Source organism: Impatiens glandulifera, chromosome 3 (assembly GCF_907164915.1).
Source record: "Impatiens glandulifera chromosome 3, dImpGla2.1, whole genome shotgun sequence".
Taxonomy (NCBI): domain Eukaryota; kingdom Viridiplantae; phylum Streptophyta; class Magnoliopsida; order Ericales; family Balsaminaceae; genus Impatiens; species Impatiens glandulifera.
The window spans coordinates 9,481,776-9,502,077 of NC_061864.1; the positions used below are offsets into that span (position 1 = coordinate 9,481,776).

General features: G+C 32.6%; 2 protein-coding genes across 2 annotated transcripts; one reads left to right on the forward strand and one right to left on the reverse strand.

Annotated features, from left to right (window-relative positions):
* Positions 1–4,482: 4,482 nt before the first annotated feature.
* On the forward strand, positions 4,483–8,515 carry LOC124931890 (glyceraldehyde-3-phosphate dehydrogenase GAPCP2, chloroplastic-like). Its single transcript, XM_047472468.1, has 14 exons — positions 4,483–4,698; positions 4,789–4,877; positions 4,957–5,024; positions 5,102–5,140; positions 5,330–5,430; positions 6,066–6,178; positions 6,308–6,407; positions 6,526–6,672; positions 7,076–7,136; positions 7,230–7,327; positions 7,409–7,551; positions 7,633–7,716; positions 7,907–7,996; positions 8,190–8,515. The coding sequence occupies exons 1-14, from the start codon at positions 4,597–4,599 to the stop codon at positions 8,245–8,247; spliced, it is 1,293 nt and encodes a 430-aa protein (XP_047328424.1). The 5' UTR covers positions 4,483–4,596; the 3' UTR covers positions 8,248–8,515.
* Positions 8,516–10,270: 1,755 nt separating this feature from the next.
* LOC124929233 (serine/threonine-protein kinase Nek6-like) lies at positions 10,271–13,654 on the reverse strand. The gene is made up of 13 exons (XM_047469533.1): positions 13,398–13,654; positions 13,143–13,303; positions 12,992–13,058; positions 12,844–12,909; positions 12,697–12,746; positions 12,567–12,612; positions 12,405–12,485; positions 12,284–12,326; positions 12,145–12,194; positions 11,980–12,061; positions 11,834–11,883; positions 11,618–11,743; positions 10,271–11,543 (listed from the first exon to the last, which is right to left on the reverse strand). The coding sequence occupies exons 2-13, from the start codon at positions 13,262–13,264 to the stop codon at positions 10,602–10,604; spliced, it is 1,725 nt and encodes a 574-aa protein (XP_047325489.1). The 5' UTR covers positions 13,265–13,303; positions 13,398–13,654; the 3' UTR covers positions 10,271–10,601.
* Positions 13,655–20,302: the final 6,648 nt, after the last annotated feature.

The following is a 20,302-nucleotide window of genomic DNA, read 5'->3' on the forward strand; positions in this document are numbered from 1 at the left end:
TTATATTATCTATGTGTTTCTTCGATCTTAATTATATTATGTGAAATTCTAATATATAATTATAATTATGAAATATCAAGGTTTGAATTTCAAAAAAAACAAAATATCATAGTCATGAATTTGATTCTCACCAGAAATAAATGGTCATAGTCCTGAATTTAATTCTCACCAAAAACAAATAGTCAAATAATGGTGAGTTGTCACGTTAGTTCTCCTTAATTAAAAAACAATTATTATATTTAAATAATTATAATATATTAATTAATTAATAACACCCATGATGAAATAATTATAGGACTAATTATTAAAATGAGCCTCAAGTAATTATATTTTTCAATGAAGGTTAGAATTGAATTTAAACCATATTAACAATTTGTGTTTGTGATGAATTGAATTACACAAATGGCTAATAAATTTATTAGTTTGATTAAATAAAGTTTAATTTTCACATTTTAAATATAAGAATAAGATAAAATGATTAAATTAATGTGTAAACCCTAACTACCATTCGGCATCATATGCTAGTGAAGATTAATGCACACGGAAAGATGCATCTAATTAACTTGTAAATCAAGCAAGATATTTAACATCCTTTGGGATCCACATAATTACTTTGACCACTATTTTTTATATTATTTTATCTAGTCAAATATATGAATTATTATTTGCCTTATCTTCAAGTTATGGTTGGCAAGAATATTAATTGAAGATTGAAATTATTAATTTTATGTCTCTATGTATTATGATATGCAAAGATATATATATTTTTGTTAGCATTATCAGGATAAAGCTGAATTTAAGTCACCATTGACATCGGCATAAACAGATGTATGTGGAAAAAAATAATATATATATATATATATTTTACGGTAAAAATGTAATATTAATTTTTATTTAAAATAAAAAAAATTTAATACAATTCACTATTTTATTTATCTAATTATTACAAAAAAAAAAAAATTATATTCACATTCATTTTATTCAAAATTTTATTATTATTTATTTAAGTTCATAGAATCTCCTTCACATTATGAATTTTTAATGGTCATCTTAATTTGTTTTGCATTTGGGATATTATATTTGGATGATTAGGTTAGGACCAATATAACTTTAGTTTTTGTTTTTATTCAAGTTGTTTGAATTTAAATAAAAAAAAAATAAGAACAAAATTAAAGTGATATGTTTGTCAAACATTGAAAAAACGATAATAATAAAAACACCGACAGTTTGGGTCTACACCGATTATAATAATATATTAATATTTAGAACTGGTACTAGTCCTCTTTAATGCTCCCATTTATTTATGGTATAAAAGTCCATATAATAAATTGACGTACTGTATATTTAATTTAAAAGTTGACATTGATGATTACTTCAAAAATTAAAAAGGCTTAATAGGAAGTTCAAGCAAATTAAAGTTCGTGAACATATATTATTTTTAGGTAAATACAAGGGACTTATATTAAATTTATCCTTGTAATTTTTGTTTAGACAAATAAATACAAGGAACATATTTTAAATTATCATTTGTTTTCAACTAACTACTATTTTTACTAACTCACTAAAGTTAAAAAAAATGACAATTATATTTTACCGTACCCTACTGCTTTCAATCCGAATTATTTTATTTGAGCATTTTTTATCGATTTGATCAGTAGTTGATCGGGAATAAGGCCGAGATGATATTTGTATTTCCCGTATAGCCTCGTATCGATTCTGTCCAAAATACTAATTAATAAACACAATTTCGAGTTTGATTGCTACTTCATTTGTTTTTATGTTGGTTGAGACTAAAAACTAAATTTAAATGGTAGAAATTTTAAAATCTTGAGCTAATTAAAAAAAAAAAAAAATTCTGATTGTAAAATGTTAACTAGTCAAATTTATATAAATTTTAAATTAGTTCAAATTCTATCGTTAAATGTAAGAATTTATAAGTTCTACAAATTAGTTGGATTTATAAAATAAAGTTAACTCATGTAATTTAATAATTAATATTTTTTAAATAAGTTTTTACCCGATTAATTTGATACACATAATACTAATATGTTTGTTTGACTTGTAATAGATGATGAAGACGACTTTCTTGAATATTTTGATTAGTTACTACTTACTAATGTGTTTTTTTTTAACTTATAATCATTGATTCTATTTTATTTTTTAAAAATAAATAACTTTTATTATTAGTAAATACGATTTTAAATAATTTTGTATGATTTTATTGAAGCTCTGAATTTTTATAAGTTTACAACAAAATAATATGATGTAAATATTCGATTCTGATGGATTTATTCAATATAGATATATAAAACAATATAATAATAAAACTTTATGTAAATTCATCAGATTTTATATAAAATATCGATTTTGATTTTGGATGTCTTTACGTGTATAAAAATAAAAAGATATGATTAATTGTTTTTTAACTGGATTTGATCTCCTTTATATATAAAAGACAAAAGAATATTGGAATTTTGGATCTGGGAATTGAGTAATAAAAATAGTTTGGCCCAAATAATGGTTGGCTTATATGTGTTGTGTAATTGGATCATACTGGATTATAGTACATTTAATATTTTCAAATTAAACCCATAATATTTTTAATTTTGATTAAACGCTTTAATTTACAACTATATATTGTTAATACTTATTAGGCATGGAATGATCTTGTCTGATAACCACTTTATATAAATTTTAAACAAATACTTAGGCATAGACAGATTATATCATTTATAAAATTTTAAATGAAATTAAATTAAATGTAGATGTTATTCCTTCATAACAAAGATTGGACAACTATGCCTATTCATAACCATATGGACCCAGCACACTACTTTTTATATTCTTTAAACTTTAAAGCAATGAACTATGATTATTATTTGAAAATCAAATATTGATAATTTATATTGGGCTTTTTGGAAACATTCAGGGGGTTTGAAAAAATAAAATAAAATAAATATTAAAATTATCAATATATATAAAATATTATATTATCTAAATTAATATCCCAATAAATTTATTTATTTATTTTTGTTTTCCTAAACCCAGATTGAAACATGTAAATTGTTTCTATAATTGATCCAGTTAACAAACACTAATAACCCAGAATCATATAATATATTTAAATCTTTAAAAAATAAATTAAATAATATGTAACAAATAAGAATGATAAATCTAATTTATAAAAATTTAAAATATATAGATATATTAAACAAACTCAATATAGATTATATCATACATACATAGTTTAGTGTTTAGCAAATAAAATAGATTGGAATATTATTCCATCTATATATAAGCATCTAACAAATAAATTTAATAAACGAACCCTTAATTATTTAAATAAAACATTTGTCCCTAAACTCTCTACTATGTGACGGTTGACCCTCAGCGTTTTTTTTAAGCTTTTGCTGCCAACGTCTAATTAAATTATTTATATGAAAAGAGCTTGTTTGTTTTCAGATTCTTTATTACTTCAATATTTATGAAATATTAAAATAAAAATAAAATTTATTAAGATGGTAAATATTAAAGGAATCTCAAATTCAAGATTATTGTGAAAAAAACAATTTCTCTTGAGAATTCCGCCCAACCTAGACCCTAGATTAAACCGTCTGCAGGGCTGTTGCCAACTGGGTGGGACCCATAGCATTTTAACGACTTATGCCTTATAATTTGAGGATTCTTATTTATTTTTTTATATGTATATAATTTTGAAAATAATAATATTAATAAAGCGTCCTGTTTAGGACGAATGAAAGGTATAAGAGGGTAGGCGGGTCCAGATTTTTAATTTATTTTTTTTAATTTTCCGGTTTAGGGTCAATATCAGCTAACTTGTCCACGTTGTGACAAATCCACCTAACCACATCGAGATACACATGAAAATGACATATCGACAATGACTCTGTTTGGGGCTTGTTTGATATTCGATTTTTATGAGTTTTATTTTTTTTATAAAAAATTATTATTTAATAAAAAAATGAATAATTTGGGATTTATGTAAGATAAATTATTTTTATATTTTAAATTTAATAAAAATAAAATAATAATATTTTATTATTTTAATAAAATAAATAAATTTATATTTAAATAACAATATCATGTAGTTGATAATATTATAATAATTCAAATTTCATGTTAAAATAAATTAATTTGTTTCTTTACGTTGTTTTTATTATCTGAATCAAGATTAAAAAATGTTTTTTTTCTATAAATATTATAAATGTAAGTATAATTTAAACACAACAAATAAAAGTGATAAATAATGTACACAATCATCTGTAATATGTAATATGATCTAAAATAAATGTGATGAATCAAACTAAAAAAAATACTTTCTTTCAATTTTAAACTATTTCTAAAAAAAAAAACCGTAAATGAAAAAAATAAAACCTGAAACAAACAAGCAATAGATCATTGTTTGGTTTCTCTCTTTCTTTATAATATATATATATTTGCATTGCCTCTTCTTTCTTCTCTCTGAGAAGCCGCCCTTTTGCTCCCTCTAGGGTTTTGCTTCCTTTCTCTCTCTCTCTCTTAATTTATATATATACATACACTTGAAAGACAGTCTTCTTTGAAGGTGCATCTGTAATGGCGTCTTCTCTAATCAGATCTGCTGCTCCTATTCGCGAGGCTTTGCGTGCAGATCTTTCGTCCTCGGCCACCTCTTTCATTTCAGCTCATCAGTCCAAGGTGAATGACCATATATTGATCTCTGTTTGATTTACATAGCAAATGTATTTTCTTTTCATATCTGAATTGCGTTTTCATTTCCACCTTTAGGCATCGCACGTTGGTTTCAGTCGCAGTTTAAGTTCTTTAGAGTCCAACATTTGTGCTAAAGTTGTTCAAAGCAGCTCTGTTTCAACCAAGTGAGTTTATTATTCTCCCGATTTTTTTTTATTCGATCTGCATGTATATATTTTTAAAAAAAATGCTCAATTTCTGCAGAAAAATTAGCACCAGAAATATTAGACCAATTAAAGCAACTGCAACTGAGATTCCTCCTGCGTTTCAAGGTATGAGGCCATTTTGATTTGTTGGGAAATAATATAGCTACTTGTTATTTGATAACCTGTTTTACCTTAAATTTCAGTGTCAAGGAGCGCCGGGAAGACCAGAATTGGGATCAATGGTAAATATTTTACTGTTGGATCTACATCTGTGAACATTGGTTATTTTTTGTTTTATTGGGGGAAGAAATCACACAAAAGCAATTAAAAAAATATATTTGACCCTTTCTCGATTTGTTATTTTTTGTTTTAATGGTTTGAAATTGGTGTTTTATAGTATCATAACTTTTTGGGATATGCAAATCTTTTAGGTTTTGGTAGAATTGGAAGATTGGTTTTGAGGATAGCTACTTCAAGGGATGATATTGAGGTTGTAGCTGTAAATGATCCATTCATTGATGCCAAGTACATGGTAAGGATGATTAACTTGTAACAATTTTGTTGGTGTAATATTCTGTAATGTTGTCTTTCAGCTTTCTTCTTTTTTCATTAGGAGGTTGCGATATATAATGAAATTATGATGTTGTGCATTCTATGGAACAAGTCAATGCAAATACATGCGTTAAATTTGTTTTAAGACTATCAAATTATTTCATCAATCACGATAAGCTGATAAAGTGTTGGTTTTCACATAAAAGTCTTAGATTTGAACGAGTGACTAATGTATGGCATTAAGATATAAGAATAATGTTTCTAGGTTATGTGGTAAATGTGTATATAGGTGTTATGCTCAAGTTGCAGCTTATTAATATAGAAACAAAAATGCTCTTAGATAATTATTATTTTTGGACTCTGTATTTGACCATCCTCTACATTGATGTAAATTCAATACATATATATTGTTGTAGACACTTAATCTTGTTATTTTGGTACAGCTATAAAATTGTTTGAAGACCCAATTTTAATTGTAACTAATTCTCATGTTTGCTTAAAAAACTCATCTATGTATCTACAACTTTGACTTTGTTTGTTATTATTATACCATTGTTTTTTTTAACATGTTGCCAATTGTAAATATTAATTTCTCAAAGCATTTTTTTCTTCTAGGCATATATGTTTAAGTATGATTCTACTCATGGAGTCTTCAAGGGAACCATCAATGTGTTGGACCCAACCACATTGGAGATCAATGGGAAACAAATCAAGGTTGCCAGCAAAAGGTATTTTGAGTTGACCTATGTGACAAGCTAAAAGATTAATTAGCTGCTTAGACCTAGGCAAGAAACAAATGTTGCATAAATTCAACCTTCTGCTCTATTAATGGTTCCATATATGGTATAAATGTGCAGGGACCCTGCAGAGATTCCATGGGGAGATTATGGCGCAGACTATGTGGTTGAATCTTCAGGTGTTTTCACGACTATTGAGAAGGCCTCTGTTCACAAAAAGGTTAACTAACATATTTACGTATTTCATTTGTCCCTTAGTTCAACAGATCTCTTCACATATATAGTTTTCCTATAGAGGCATCCTATATACTGTATTATTAAATGATTTTCATATACAGGGTGGTGCCAAGAAGGTGGTAATTTCTGCTCCATCAGCAGATGCACCCATGTTTGTGGTTGGCGTAAATGAGACTACTTATAAACCCAGCATGGATATTGTTTCTAATGCTAGCTGCACTACAAACTGTCTTGCTCCTCTAGCCAAGGTTTTTCCTCCTTCCTGTATTTGACTATTACAGAATATGTTATGTTTCATCTAAGCATAGTTAGGGCTTATTTGATCTGGGCCTATCTAAATAAAACCAAGAGGTTATTTCCAAATAATCTTGTTTGATGTAGGTTATAGAAAATCAGGTTATTTAGGTTTATTTGGGTAAAAAGATGTCAGTGGTATAATTATTAATATATTTTTAAAAATAGTGTATTTTAATATTTCGGTTGATGATTTGAATGATGTGATTAATCAAACAAAGCTTTAATTAGAATGCTTACATGGGTTATCTTTTTCAATTTACTGTTCACAATTATCATGTTGTCCTGAATCTTAATGCATCAGTGATAGATCAATCTATTCTTAGTTTTTGATAGTCTCTTACATATATTTTGTAGGTGGTGCACGAGGAGTTTGGCATAGCAGAAGGTTTAATGACTACAGTCCATGCAACTACAGGTTCTTCCCTATCCCAAAGATATACTATTATGCTTTAAAACTGTATTTTAAATTTTTAAGACATTGTTTGATCCTCTTCTGATTGGAATTCAGCAACCCAGAAGGCTGTGGATGGTCCATCAATGAAGGACTGGCGTGGCGGACGGGGTGCTGGGCAAAACATCATCCCTAGTTCAACTGGTGCTGCCAAGGTTATTCAGAGTTCACTGTCAAATTTAACTGAACTTATTGCTCCTGTATTTCGCATTGTTTTGACCTCTTGTTAATTGTAGGCTGTTGGTAAAGTTCTTCCAGAACTAAATGGCAAACTCACTGGAATGGCTTTCCGTGTCCCAACACCAAATGTCTCTGTTGTAGACTTAACTTGCAAACTCGTGAAGAAGACCTCGTATGAAGAGGTCAAAGCTGCCATCAAGTATGTCTTATCCATTCCCCTCAATCTCTTCATTATCCTTCATGATGTTAGTAATTTGATGGTTGGCATATTTCAATTCAGGTATGCATCGGAGGGCCCACTCAATGGAATCCTTGGGTACACTGACGAGGACGTAGTATCAAATGATTTTGTTGGTGATTCTAGGTATGTTATACTTCCTGCAATATTTAACAAGTTTAAATTAAAAAAATAAATAAAGAAAGAGAAATTATATATATGTCTATTAGGTCGAGATAAGGTTTAAAGTTGTTTCATAAGGACAAATCATTTTAGCTTTCACTTATTGGGTAATCATGCTGAGTCATCTATAATATCATATTTAATTTCGCCTCAGATCAAGCATATTTGATGCCAAGGCGGGAATGGGTCTGAGTGCTGATTTTATGAAGCTTGTTGCTTGGTATGACAATGAGTGGGGATACAGGTATAGATTCTACCTTTTTAGTCTATGTGATTCAGTTCTTTTCTCGGCTATTCATCCTTCACCTGTTTGAATATTATTATGCTTGATGTGCCAATGGTTTGAAGAAAATCAATTCTTATCTGATACCAAAACATACCTATGATTTTTTTTTTCTTTTACTCATTAGTTTTATTTTGTGTTGTTATTCTTGCAGCAATCGGGTTTTGGACCTTATAGAGCATATGGCATTAGTTGCAGCTTCTAGCAATTAGGTGTCTGAAGATGCTCCATCTTTTTGTATGATGATGATCCATCAATAGTCTTATTTTAGATCTTTCTTATGACATATGTGTTTACAAAATCTGGCTATATGGGCTATATATAGCATTTGGGATTGATAACCTTGTTATTTTAGAATATGGCTATGTTTTGCAGTTGCATGCAAAATGTTGCTGCAATGTTCTGCTGAATAATGTAGTGGAAAATAGTTGTTGGACTTGGAGAGACATGAGGTTCTATGCATTTGTTTTGCACTTGTTATGTTAAATTAAATTTATTACTTTCAACATATTTCCCCCTATTTTCTCTTCTTCTTCTTCTTCCATGTGCAAAATCTAGATCTCCACAAGCTAAACTTAGATTAGACACGTTTTTATTTTGTAGTACCAAAACTTATTGGGAAATGCAATCTTTTAGTAGAATTGTAGGACTGCCAATATGACCCTAAAAAGACAGGGGAAATGTGTTTTTCCTTAAACAATTGTAGGAAGCTCAATCACTCTCTAGTGACTTTCTTTTTATAGAACTCTGCAAACCTCTTGAATGAATACACAAGAAGAAGAACAACAACATAACAAATTAATAATATCATCATCACAAAATCATTCAAATTAATTGAAACCTCGATCTAGATCTCTCAGGGCTTGAGGAGACCGTAAAGGGACACCACAATAGAGGAAGCCACGAGAGCGCCTGAAACCGGTAGAGCGAAGGCTGCGCCGGCGTCAGGCAACGGAGAAGGAGCCAGCCCCCGGGTTTCCTGCGCCGAGACTGCCCACATTAAGACCGTTGAGGCCAAGACGACCGAGGTTAGCAGGTGGAAGATAATGCTGAATTGAGCCATTAATTTGTTTCCTTGGACTGTATATTGTATACAGGATAGTAAGAGTATTCAAATGCCCATATATATAGTAAGAGAGTGGAATCTGATGCTCTTTGGTGTAAGGATAATGATGGTCTGCATTGGTTTGTGTGGTCATCATTGGTACAAGTTGTCTGTCGGTGGACGACGGCGCCATGCAATGTTTGTGTTTCTGTTTTGATTTATATTATTAGCCCAACAACTAAATAGGACATCATTGTTATTTTGAAAAAAAAAAAATACTAAATAGGTTGAGAATTAAGGTTAAAGCATCAATTAATTAACAAATAAGTTGAACCTAATGAACTGAATAAAACTATCCTATCCTATCTAATTGGTGGTTTTTAGCTGTCATCGTGCAGTCTGATTTGTGCTAGGTGGAAAAGAATGATTATAATTATATATAGCAATGAGACAAGTCCCCCCATCTTAATAAAATCATCATTTTAAATTAGGTGGTGGTGGTGATTAAGAGCATAATCACTTGAAATTTATAATTAATTACTATCATTCCTTTTTTTTCAAGCACACACGTTATGAAATCTTCATGTCAAACCAATAATCATTATCTTATATTTGATTTTCTATCAAACCTACCATTTTGTTCTATTTACTTTCACATTCCATAGTCAATAATAATAAATCTTATTATTCCATCTTTTTGGGATTCTAAGTGTGTTTGCAAAGGCTGATTATGTATTTAACTCGCGATAAATTATATGTTTAACTCGCAGTACTAATTACCCTTCGAAAGAGAAACGGAACTTAGCATTTAAAAAAATATATATATAACAAATCTTATTACAATAACATGAGATTCGTATAAAAATTTGTTAACAAATTAGCCTAATATTTATTTTTTATAACTCAAGTTTATTCTCATAATGACATGTAACTCCATAATCATAAAAAAATGAACCTGATAAAATCTTTATCACTTGAACTCCAACCCAACAAAAACTAAAGAAAATTTAACTACGATTCAAAAAAAAAAAAATAGACAACGAATTAAATAACCCGCAAACACATTTAACCATTGCAGTACCCAGGACCTTAGAGAGGCTGAGAATATACCCATCTTGTTGCTGTTAGGCTAGATGAGTGAATTTAACAACAATTCAAATAAAAGCTTGAACAAAACTTAAAAAAAACACTAACAGAAACATATAATCAGTATTATTCAAGACTTGCTCACAATCAATACTCTACTCTTTAAAAAAGAGTCAATTCTACATATCATTTTCAATACTAACAGTTTGTTGGTATGAGAGATAGATGGGCCACAAATTGAGGGATTCATAAATAATTCCATATGCACTATTGAGAACATGCATTTCTCCCTCATTTCTTTTTGCACAAAGTTGTTAATGAAAAAAGAAGAAGCAAACTATACAAACCCATTTCACAAAGTCACACAGACACACTCTTGATAAACAATCCTGAGAAAAATGGTACCCACAATAATTAAATGGTACCTACAGTCAATCATTGGTTTCCCCCAGCAAATTTATGTGCCATGAGGCTTTTAGTCAGCCAGATTGCAGTTTCCCTGGATGAGACAGTCTCTTGCCCGAATGGCTTCAGAATACCAGCCAGCTCTTCATGCTTATCTTGTTTCATCAGTTTCGCACATAACTCAAGTAGAGATTCTAGAGCATCTGCCCTTTGCTGACTCATATTCTCCCATTTGAACCTTCCATCACCACTCTCTCCATTTGCTGCTGCATTAGCCATGGCTCTAAGCAATGAAATTCCACTCGACTCGTCATCAACATCTCCTTTCTCTCCTTCTACCACCTTTATACCCATTTCCTCTACCTCTTTGTATGAATCAGCAGCTATCATGTGTTTCTCTGAATCCAAATGGGTATCGTCAGAATTTTCTATTTCTTCATCAATGGATGGATACGCCTTCGGCTGAGTTGAATCGCTGGTTTCGGCAATGTTCAATGGTGATACAACAGAATCTTTCTCCATTTTATTATTATGTCCATTACATTGCTCATCCGAATAAGGTTCTGGTTGAGAATCTTGACTTTCCTCGAATAAACTACTGGATATGCTGCTTCTGGCATTTTGAGCATCCACACTTTCGAATCGTGAAGAAAGATCCGAATTCTCCAACTTTTCTCCATTCGAGAGATTGTGTGAATCGTTGCTATGGATAAGACTTCCTTCAGAGCACGATTTCCTAGCGTCGTCAAGATTGTCTTCTTTTATGGGAAGAGAAACTGACTTCCTACGACCATTTTTCTTCAACAAATCTACACCAACTCTTTCTTTGTTACTGAATCTTCCTGGTGACTGAATTTGAACTGTAGTTTTAGATTTTGGGCTGTTGGATTTTACTGGAAGAAAGACAAAGGATGCAGTCTGACACTTAAGTAAGTAAGGTTGTAAATGGGGATTCCTCAACAACTCTGCAGCCTGAAAGATGTAAGTTCAAGTCAGGTTTAATTTTTCTCGCCTTTTCTTATATATGTAAAGGAAAAGAGTCTCACAATTGGTCTATGCTCTGGGTTCTTCCTCAACATGCTTTTAATAATCTGTTTCAATGTGGCCGAATACATGATTGGTAATGGAGAAAAGATGGATCTATTGATTTTGTTGATAAGTCCAGCCATATCCTGTAGTTAAAAATAAAAACTAATTAAAAGGATACATCATACATGTTAAAATCACAATGGGATCTCAAAGATATATTTTTTGTGACTTACAGGAGCTCTAAATGCAGGTTGGTGAGCAGCCATCTCAAACATGCAACAACCTAGACATCTCAGAAACAGAAATATCTCGTTTGAGTTTTAGACCAACGCGATGAATATTCAATCAGCTATGTTTAGTTTTAGTTTCATTTTCTTACCGAGTGACCATATATCTGATTTGTAACCGTAGGGAATATCTGCCAGAAGCTCAGGGCACATATAGTTGGGAGTGCCAACCACCTAAAACAAGAGATGGTTTAAAATTTGCAGACTTCTTATACACCAAAGCGAGTTTTAAGCTTAAAATAAATATATATATATACCGAGGAAGCAAGGCCATCTGAGTTGAGAAATTTAGCTAGCCCAAAATCACCTACAAAGCTCACATTCACCCGTGTTAAGAAATTGATAAGAAACAGCAAATGGATGAATAAATATTCGTATTTGACTTTTTAATCTTACCAAGGCGAATATCATTGTCTTTTGTGACGAATATGTTGGAACACTGACAACATAACAAGCATAAAATTTAAGAAACTGTGACTGCGAGAACAAGAAAAAACATGATGATGATTTATCATACCTTAAGATCCCTGTGAAGAACGCGGTTCGTATGTAGATATTCCACAGCTAACAAGAGCTGAGTAAGCCATTTGCACAATTTCTATAGCCAAAACAGGAAAAACGATAGGCACAAAAGAACCTACATCATCAAACACATGTGAAATATTATTCTTTTGATTACCTCCTCTGGGAAATACGACCCTTTAGCCTTCTTCAAAATCGCAGCCCTGGTTGATGAAAAAGAAAACAGTCAGTTAACTTCAATGCCCACACAATTTAAGAGGACATAAGAAACTGGGTATAAATTCTACATGTCTCCTCCTTCACAGTAGCTAGTCACTATGCATACACAGGATGATCCCTGCAGCAGCAGCAGCAGCAGCAGCAAAACAAGAACAGTTTTAAGTTTAGAAACCAATCTACCATGTATTTGATGCAAATTTGAGTTTTAATTTTACCTTGTCTACCCAAGAATCTTTATATTGCACAATGTATGGATGACTTAGCTTTGCTATCAACTCCATCTAAAAAAAGGAATGTTTTTTATACCATGAAAACCCTAAATAAGGAAGCTTAATAAATGAATGAAATCAAGAACCGACCGACCTCCTGAAGTGCTGTCTTCTTGAACTTGTCTGTCTGCTTAGCCAAACGGATCTTCTTTAACACGTACCTGTTTACAATCAGAACGACTAAATCGCGACTATGACGACCTAGACAGCAAAATGAAAGAATAAGAAGAAGGAGAAAAAAATACTTCTTTTTCTCATCTTTGTGGAGAACAAGGAAGGCGGCGCCAAAAGAACCTCTTCCAATTTGCTCAATAAGCTCATAATCGTCCATCTTAGAACATTTATCAGCGTTGTCTGTCTCCATCATAGTAATAGTATCTCCGAGAGTGAGATTGTTGGTTTGGTCCTTCGAAGAATCAAAAGATGAGTTGGGTCAGCAATTAAAAGAGCGTAATCGTCAAAAAGTAGGAAAGAATGAATGAAAGAGACGAGGAGAATACCAAAGACGACGAAGAACTGTCTTGCCCTGCGATGCCCGCAATTTGGCGAATGAAAGTCGGGATAAATGATTCTGGCAATTAATTGTTCTTATGTGGGTTTGGATGGTAGGTAAGAGAAGGGGGGTAAAAACGACTCTGAGTAAAGCTACAGTCCAAACAATTATGGCACCAACAACAAATTTCTTGTGTGTGGGTCGTGCAAAGGTACACAAAAGAAAGCAACTTGATTTAAGTATTAATACCAAAAGTGGGTTTTAGATGATAAGGCCAGCTACCCAAGAATCAACTCAAATAAACAAGTCAAGCACAAGCTCAAGAACAGTTCAAAGAAAGAAGGAAGGAAAGAATTTAGCATACAAAATGATGATTTACCATTTAGAAATGGGTGGGGCATACTGTAATGAAGCCAAAGAGAACTACTTTGCTTACATTTTCAGATTCATACTTGCTTCTTTTCTCTTCTCTTATCTGCTTTGCTTTTCTTATCTTAATTAGGATATTCTATATTTCAATTAACACAAAAATCAATCAAGTTCAGTGGGAATCAATATATGACCCTTTTAATTAGTGTTCATCAAAAAGTGATTAGTGGGGTTGCCCTTGTTACTAATTGATTGAGATGCCCCTTTTGTATTTTATAACAATCATATTTTAAAACTTGAATGTTTTCATTTTTCATAACAATCATGACCCATTAGAGAGTTCAAATTTGGAATGAGTTTTATCACTTTTTCTTGAGGTCGGATTTGTTCTCTGTAGAGTTTCATTACTCCGTTAAACCCGTCTTTTCGAAATTATCAGGGGTTAAAAGAAAATGACGATGAAATTTACTTAAAAAGTTTAATTTTCTTCTCTTAAAGCAAATATTTTCCATATAAAAAACAGGGTAATAATAAGGTGTGAAGTCAATCCGTCCAACCAAAAAGTTGCTATCTAACCTAATTTAGATGCTTAAGAGCACTAAAATGCCAAGTAGCTTCCTTAATAGGGTTTTTGTAGTCATTGTTATTTATTTATTTATCCTGCTTTCTAACTTATTTTCTGGAGCAATGAAACCAACCATACACTTAAAAAAATCAGTCTTTACAGAGAGACGCCATTAATGATTGACAGGAAGAACAACATCGATCATCACTCATTGCACAAAGAATTTAAAAAAATTAATTAATTATAATTTCACAATAAGCCCAAATAAAAATAGAAAACCCTAAAATACTTGGCCAGCCAGCCAGCCAGCCAATCGGTCGGTGGCTACACAACCTAGCCTACCTCAGGAAGAAAGTGGTCCCAGGTTCTTGATACATCTATTCAACAACTGCTGCTGCTGCTATCTTTTTCTCAATACAAATTAGGGGCCTAGCTAGCTTACCTACCTATCTATCTACACTTCTATTCCTATTTGTGCCGTCTGCAATGCTAATTTGTTCATATCTCACCTATATATCCAAATGTGACAAAAATAGTAGCTATGAATAATAATAATAATAATACATATAAAATAATGCCAGAAACAGGAACAGTGAAAGAGGCAAACCCATATTTATTTTTCTCTTCTTATACATTATCCAGCTAGGGTTTGTATAGTTGGTTTGATGATGTATGGAATCTTTATTGAACTGGTTGTCAGTTCTTTTGATTTAATGAAGTTTGGACCTCTGTACCAATGGTGGACTATGTTCTAGTTTCATTACATCTTCAATAATCTCCAGTTCTACACTTTGTTTGATGTGGGAATGAAGTGAAATATGTTAATAAGATTTGATTGGTGATTGACAATTTTATCTATAGTTCTCAACTTTTTTAAGTTAGTTGTGTTTAATTCACATATTAGTACAGTTGAATAGCTTTGAATAGTTGGGCTTCTTAATGGCCGACCCAATTCTTCTGTATTAGGGTTTCAGAGGACCGAGTGTTATATAAACTCGTGTTATAACCCTAGTTTGTCATATCATTTCTGTAAACAATCTTCTTAATAATAATATCTCTCTTCTGGGTGGATGTAGTCAAGTTCTATCTTGGTGAACCACGTTAAATCTCTGTTCTTTTTATTGTTTACGTCATTATCACGCGTTCCGTTCTAATAAACTGGTATCAAAGTTTCAGGCTATTCAATTGTTTGTTCTTCAACTGAGATGGCAGCAGTGAACATTAAAATCGGCAAGTTCACGGGGATAAACAATTTTAGCATATGACAGATCAAGATGCGGACTTTGTTAAAACAAGAGGGCCTATGGGGGGCACTGAAAGTGTCATTAGGAGCAGATATAACCACTGAGATGGCCATTCTGAAGGAGAAGACGCATTCAACAATAATGGTGTGTCTTACAGACGATGTTATCATCGAGGTCTCAGAGGAGGATAAGACCACTGGGTTGACGAAGTCACTCACCAATAAGTTGCTTCTGAATCAACGTTTGTTCACTCTACGAATGCAGGAAGGTATGCAAATTAGAGAACACCTAGATCAATTAAATTCTATTATGTTAGAATTAAGAAAATATTAATGTTAAAGTTGATGATGAAGATGCTGCATTAATCTTGTTAGTATCTTTGCCTCCATCATATGAAAATTTTGTCCAGTCTTTCTATGTTGATACAATTACAAATAGTCTGGAAGATGTCAGGTCTGCCCTTCATTCAAGGGATCTACGTCATATGGCGTCTGGTACAATTACAGATAGTCAAGCTTCAGGGTTGTTTACCAGCGGAAATAATGGGCGAGGGAAAGAGAAGAAACGCGACAAGTCGTTTACTTCAAGGGGTCCTAAGCCGATTAATATCTGCAATTACTGCAAAGAGAAAGGACATTGGAAGAATGAATGCCCTTTGAAGAAAAATCCACAAAAATTTGATTTTGGTTCTGCAGCTGTTGCAGAAGATAATATATTATCTGACGATGACATTATTCTAATGGTAGATGGTCATACCCATCAAACTGATGCATGAGTTGTTGATTCTGGAGCTTCGTATCATATTTGCCCTCGAAAAGAGTGGTTTGAATCCTACAAACAGGTAGATGGTGGCAGTGTTTTTATGACTAATAGTTCTGTTTGTAAGACAGTTGGGATTGGTTCAATCAAGATCAGGACACACGATGGTAGATTATGTACACTAAATAAAGTTAGACATGTTCCACTTATCACTAAGAACTTGATATCTCTAAGTATGTTAGATATTAAAGGATTTTGATTCAACGGTGAAAATGGAGTTCTGAATGTGTGCAAGTGTTCTGATGTTATTCTGAAAGGTGTCAAGAATGGCACTTTATATTTTTTGCAAGGTTCTATCGTCTCAGGTTCTGTTTCTGTTGCATCCTCAGAGATTCACAAGGATGATATGACTAAACGTTGACATATGAGGCTTAGTCATATGAGTGAAAGGGGAATGCAGATTCTAGCAAAGGAGGATCTTTTTGAAGGTCACAACATCACGAGTCTTGACTTTTGTGAGCATTGTGTTTTTGAGAAACTACATCGCAACAAGTTTCTAAAGGCTATTCACACGACAAAAGACACACTTGATTATATCCATTCAGATTGTTGGGGTCCAGCTAGCGTTGAATCTATTGGAGGTCAGAGATACTTCTTGACAGTGATTGATGATTTCTCAAGGATGACTTGGTTGTTTGTCATGAGAAATAAAGGAGAAGGATTTAGATACTTCAAAGGATGGAAAACGTTGGTGGAAAATCAAACTAGAAAGAAAATCAAAAGGTTGCAAACTGAGAATGGTCTGGAGTTTTGTTCATTTGATTTCAATTAGTTCTGCAAGGATGCAGGGATTGCTCGACATCACACGGTAAGACATACGCCACAGCAGAATGATATAGCTGAAAGAATGAATAAGACATTATTGGAAAGAGTAAGGTGCATGCTCTCTAATGCAAAGCTTGATAAAAGTTTTTGGGCAGCGGCGATGACTACATCATTTTATTTGATAAATCGTGGGCCTCACACCGGGATTAACTACAAAACATCTTACGAGATATGGTCTGGAAAATTTGTTGATTACTCGGGTCTAAAAGTATTTGGTTGCACAGTTTATTATCATGTCAGTGATGGTAAATTAGAGACAAGAGCGAAGAAAAGAGTATTTGTGGGCTATGGAGATGGTGTAAAAGGATACAAAATATGGTCTTCATCTGAAAAAAAGAGTTATTCTGAGTAGAAATGTCATATTTGATGAGAACTCTATACTTAACTCTATTGAGAAATCTGTAGTAGAAAGCAGTAGTGCTAACAAACAGGTGGAGTTAGAAACTATTTTACAAAAGGAAAAAGAACCCCACGTTGAGGATCAGCTGCTAGAGTTTGAACAATTAGATTCTCAACTATTTGAAGTTATTCATGAGAGTGTAGCTGAAGGTCGGTTAAGGAGGAATGGAGTTAGACCACCTCAAAGATACAGTTATGATATGGTTGGTTATGCACTACAAGTTGCTTATGAGGAAGTGAATACGTCTGTACCATCCACTTACAAAGAAGTTGTATCCGGGTTTGAAGTTGCGTAGTGGTTCACAGTTACAGGGAAAAATGTTATTACCTGCAAATGAGTTTTAAAAAAAATGAAGGTATAACAGTTGTTGAAGGAGTCAAGTTTAAGGCTCGAATTGTTACAAGAGGGTTCAATTAGAAGGAGGGAGTAGACTATAACGAAATTTTCTCACCAATAGTCAAACATACTTCTATCAGGGTGTTACTAGCAATAGTGACACATCAGGATTTGGAGCTCGAACAACTTGATGTGAAAACACCATTTATATATGGAGAGTTAGAGGAAGAAATATACATGACTCATCCAGAAGGTTTCCAAGTTTCAGGAAATGAAAAATATGTTTGCAAGTTGAAGAAGTCTTTATACGGACTTAAACAGTCTCCAAGGCAGAGATATAAGAGGTTTGACAACTTTATGATGTCTCTTAACTACAAGAGGAGTGCATATGACTGTTGTGTGTACTACAACAAGTTGAAGGATGACTCATTCATCTACCTAGTCTTGTATGTAGATGACATGTTGGTAGCAACAAAGAGCAAAACAGATGTCCAGAAGCTAAAAGATCTTCTAAATGCTGATTTTGACATGAAAGATCTAGGAGTAGCTCGGAAAATTCTAGGAATGAAGATTCTTAAAGATAGAGGCCAGGAGAAAATTTTCTTATCACAAAAAGGTTACATTGAGAATGTGTTGTCAAGGTTTGGGATGTCATCAGTTAAACCTATAGATACACCTTATGCTGCTAATATTCATCTTACTACATTGTTTGCTCCTCAGACAAATGAAGAGAAAAAGTATATGACTCGAGTTCCTTATTCTAGTGCAGTAGGGAGTTTGATGTATACTATGGTTTGTACAAGACCAGATCTGACCCAAACAGTGAGTGTTGTGAGCAGATTTATGGTACAACTAGGGAAGGATCATTGGAAAGTTTTGAAGAGGATATGCAGGTATCTACGGGGAACTTTTGATGTTGGTCTCATATATGGAGGTGATACACAATGTCTGATTACTGGGTATTCAGATTCTGATTATGCTGGAGACGTTAATAGTAGGAGATCTATGACTAGTTATGTATTTACTTTTGGGGCTCAGTTGTTAGTTGGAAAGCGACTCTGCAACCTACTATGACTCCGTCTACAACAGAAGCAGAGTACATGGCATTAACAAAAGCTGCTAAAGAGGGAATATGGCTGAAAGAATTAATTAGTGATCTGGGCCTACATCAGGATCAAGCAATTGTCTTCTGTGACAGTCTGAATGTTATATGCTTAGCCAAAGATCAAGTTCATCATGAACGGACTAAGCATATTGATATGCGATATTATTTCCTAAAGACTGAGAAGAGGATAAAGGTGAAAAAGGTAGGAACTGCTGACAATCCTGTTGATATGTTCATCAAGCCATTTCCTCATAGCAAGTTCCAACATTGTTTGGACTTGCTTAACGTCAGAAACTGTTAGTTGCCCTATGGGCAACTTTAGAAGAGAAAGATAGAAAAGATTGAACATATGAGCATTGACTAATGCATTTGGGCCATCTAGGCATTGACTAATGCATCTGGGTCATCTTGGCATTGACTAATACATCTGGGTCATCTGGGCATTGACTAATGCATCTAGGCCATCTGGTATTGACGAATGCATCTGGGTCATATAGTATTGACTAATACATCTGGGCCATTTGGCACCGGCGAGTGCATCTGGGCCATCCGACACCGGTGAGTGCATTTGGGCCATTCGACACTGGTGAGTGCATTTGGGTCATTCGGCACCGGCGAGTGCATCTGGGCCATCTAACATTGACGAATGTATTTGGGAGATCTATGCATTGACTAATGCACCTGGGACATTTGAGAGAATTCAAGTCAAGGTAGAGATTTGTTGAATAGATTTGAATAGTTGAGCTTTTTTAATGGGCTAGCCCAATTCTCTAATTGTTAGAGTTTCTGTATTAAGGTTTCAGGGGACCAAGTATTATATAAACTCGTGTTATAACTCTAGTTTGTCATATCATCTTTATAAACAATCTTCTCAATAATAATCTCTCTCTTATGGGTGGACGTAGTCAATTTCTATCTTGATGAACCACGTTAAATCTGTCCTTTTTATTATTTACGTCATTCTCACGCGTTCCATTCTAACAGGTACATTCACACTATGACAGATGATCTTGTTAAAAAAATCTTCATAGTTGATGATTTTGTATTTTTTTTAAGTTTTTCAATTTTTTATTTTTTTTATCATTTTTTTATCATTTTTATTGTCATGTTTTTGTTGTTGTGTTTTAACAACATTTTATTTTTCATAAAACTATTTTTTTTAAAATATTTTTTTATACAAAAATAATTCTTATTAATTCAAATAAGGAGTTAAATATGAATATTAACTTATAAATAATACAAAATAACA

Coding starts and splice junctions, on each gene's coding strand:
- LOC124931890 (XM_047472468.1), top strand. CDS start 4,597: ATGGCGTCTTCTCTAATCAGATCTGCTGCTCCTATTCGCGAGGCTTTG. Junction 5,141..5,329: donor GACCAGAATTGGGATCAATG/GTAAATATTTTA, acceptor CAAATCTTTTAG/GTTTTGGTAGAATTGGAAGA. Junction 7,997..8,189: donor GACAATGAGTGGGGATACAG/GTATAGATTCTA, acceptor TTATTCTTGCAG/CAATCGGGTTTTGGACCTTA.
- LOC124929233 (XM_047469533.1), bottom strand. CDS start 13,264: ATGATGGAGACAGACAACGCTGATAAATGTTCTAAGATGGACGATTAT. Junction 11,884..11,979: donor ATCAGATATATGGTCACTCG/GTAAGAAAATGA, acceptor TGAGATGTCTAG/GTTGTTGCATGTTTGAGATG. Junction 11,744..11,833: donor AACCTGCATTTAGAGCTCCT/GTAAGTCACAAA, acceptor TTTTAACTACAG/GATATGGCTGGACTTATCAA.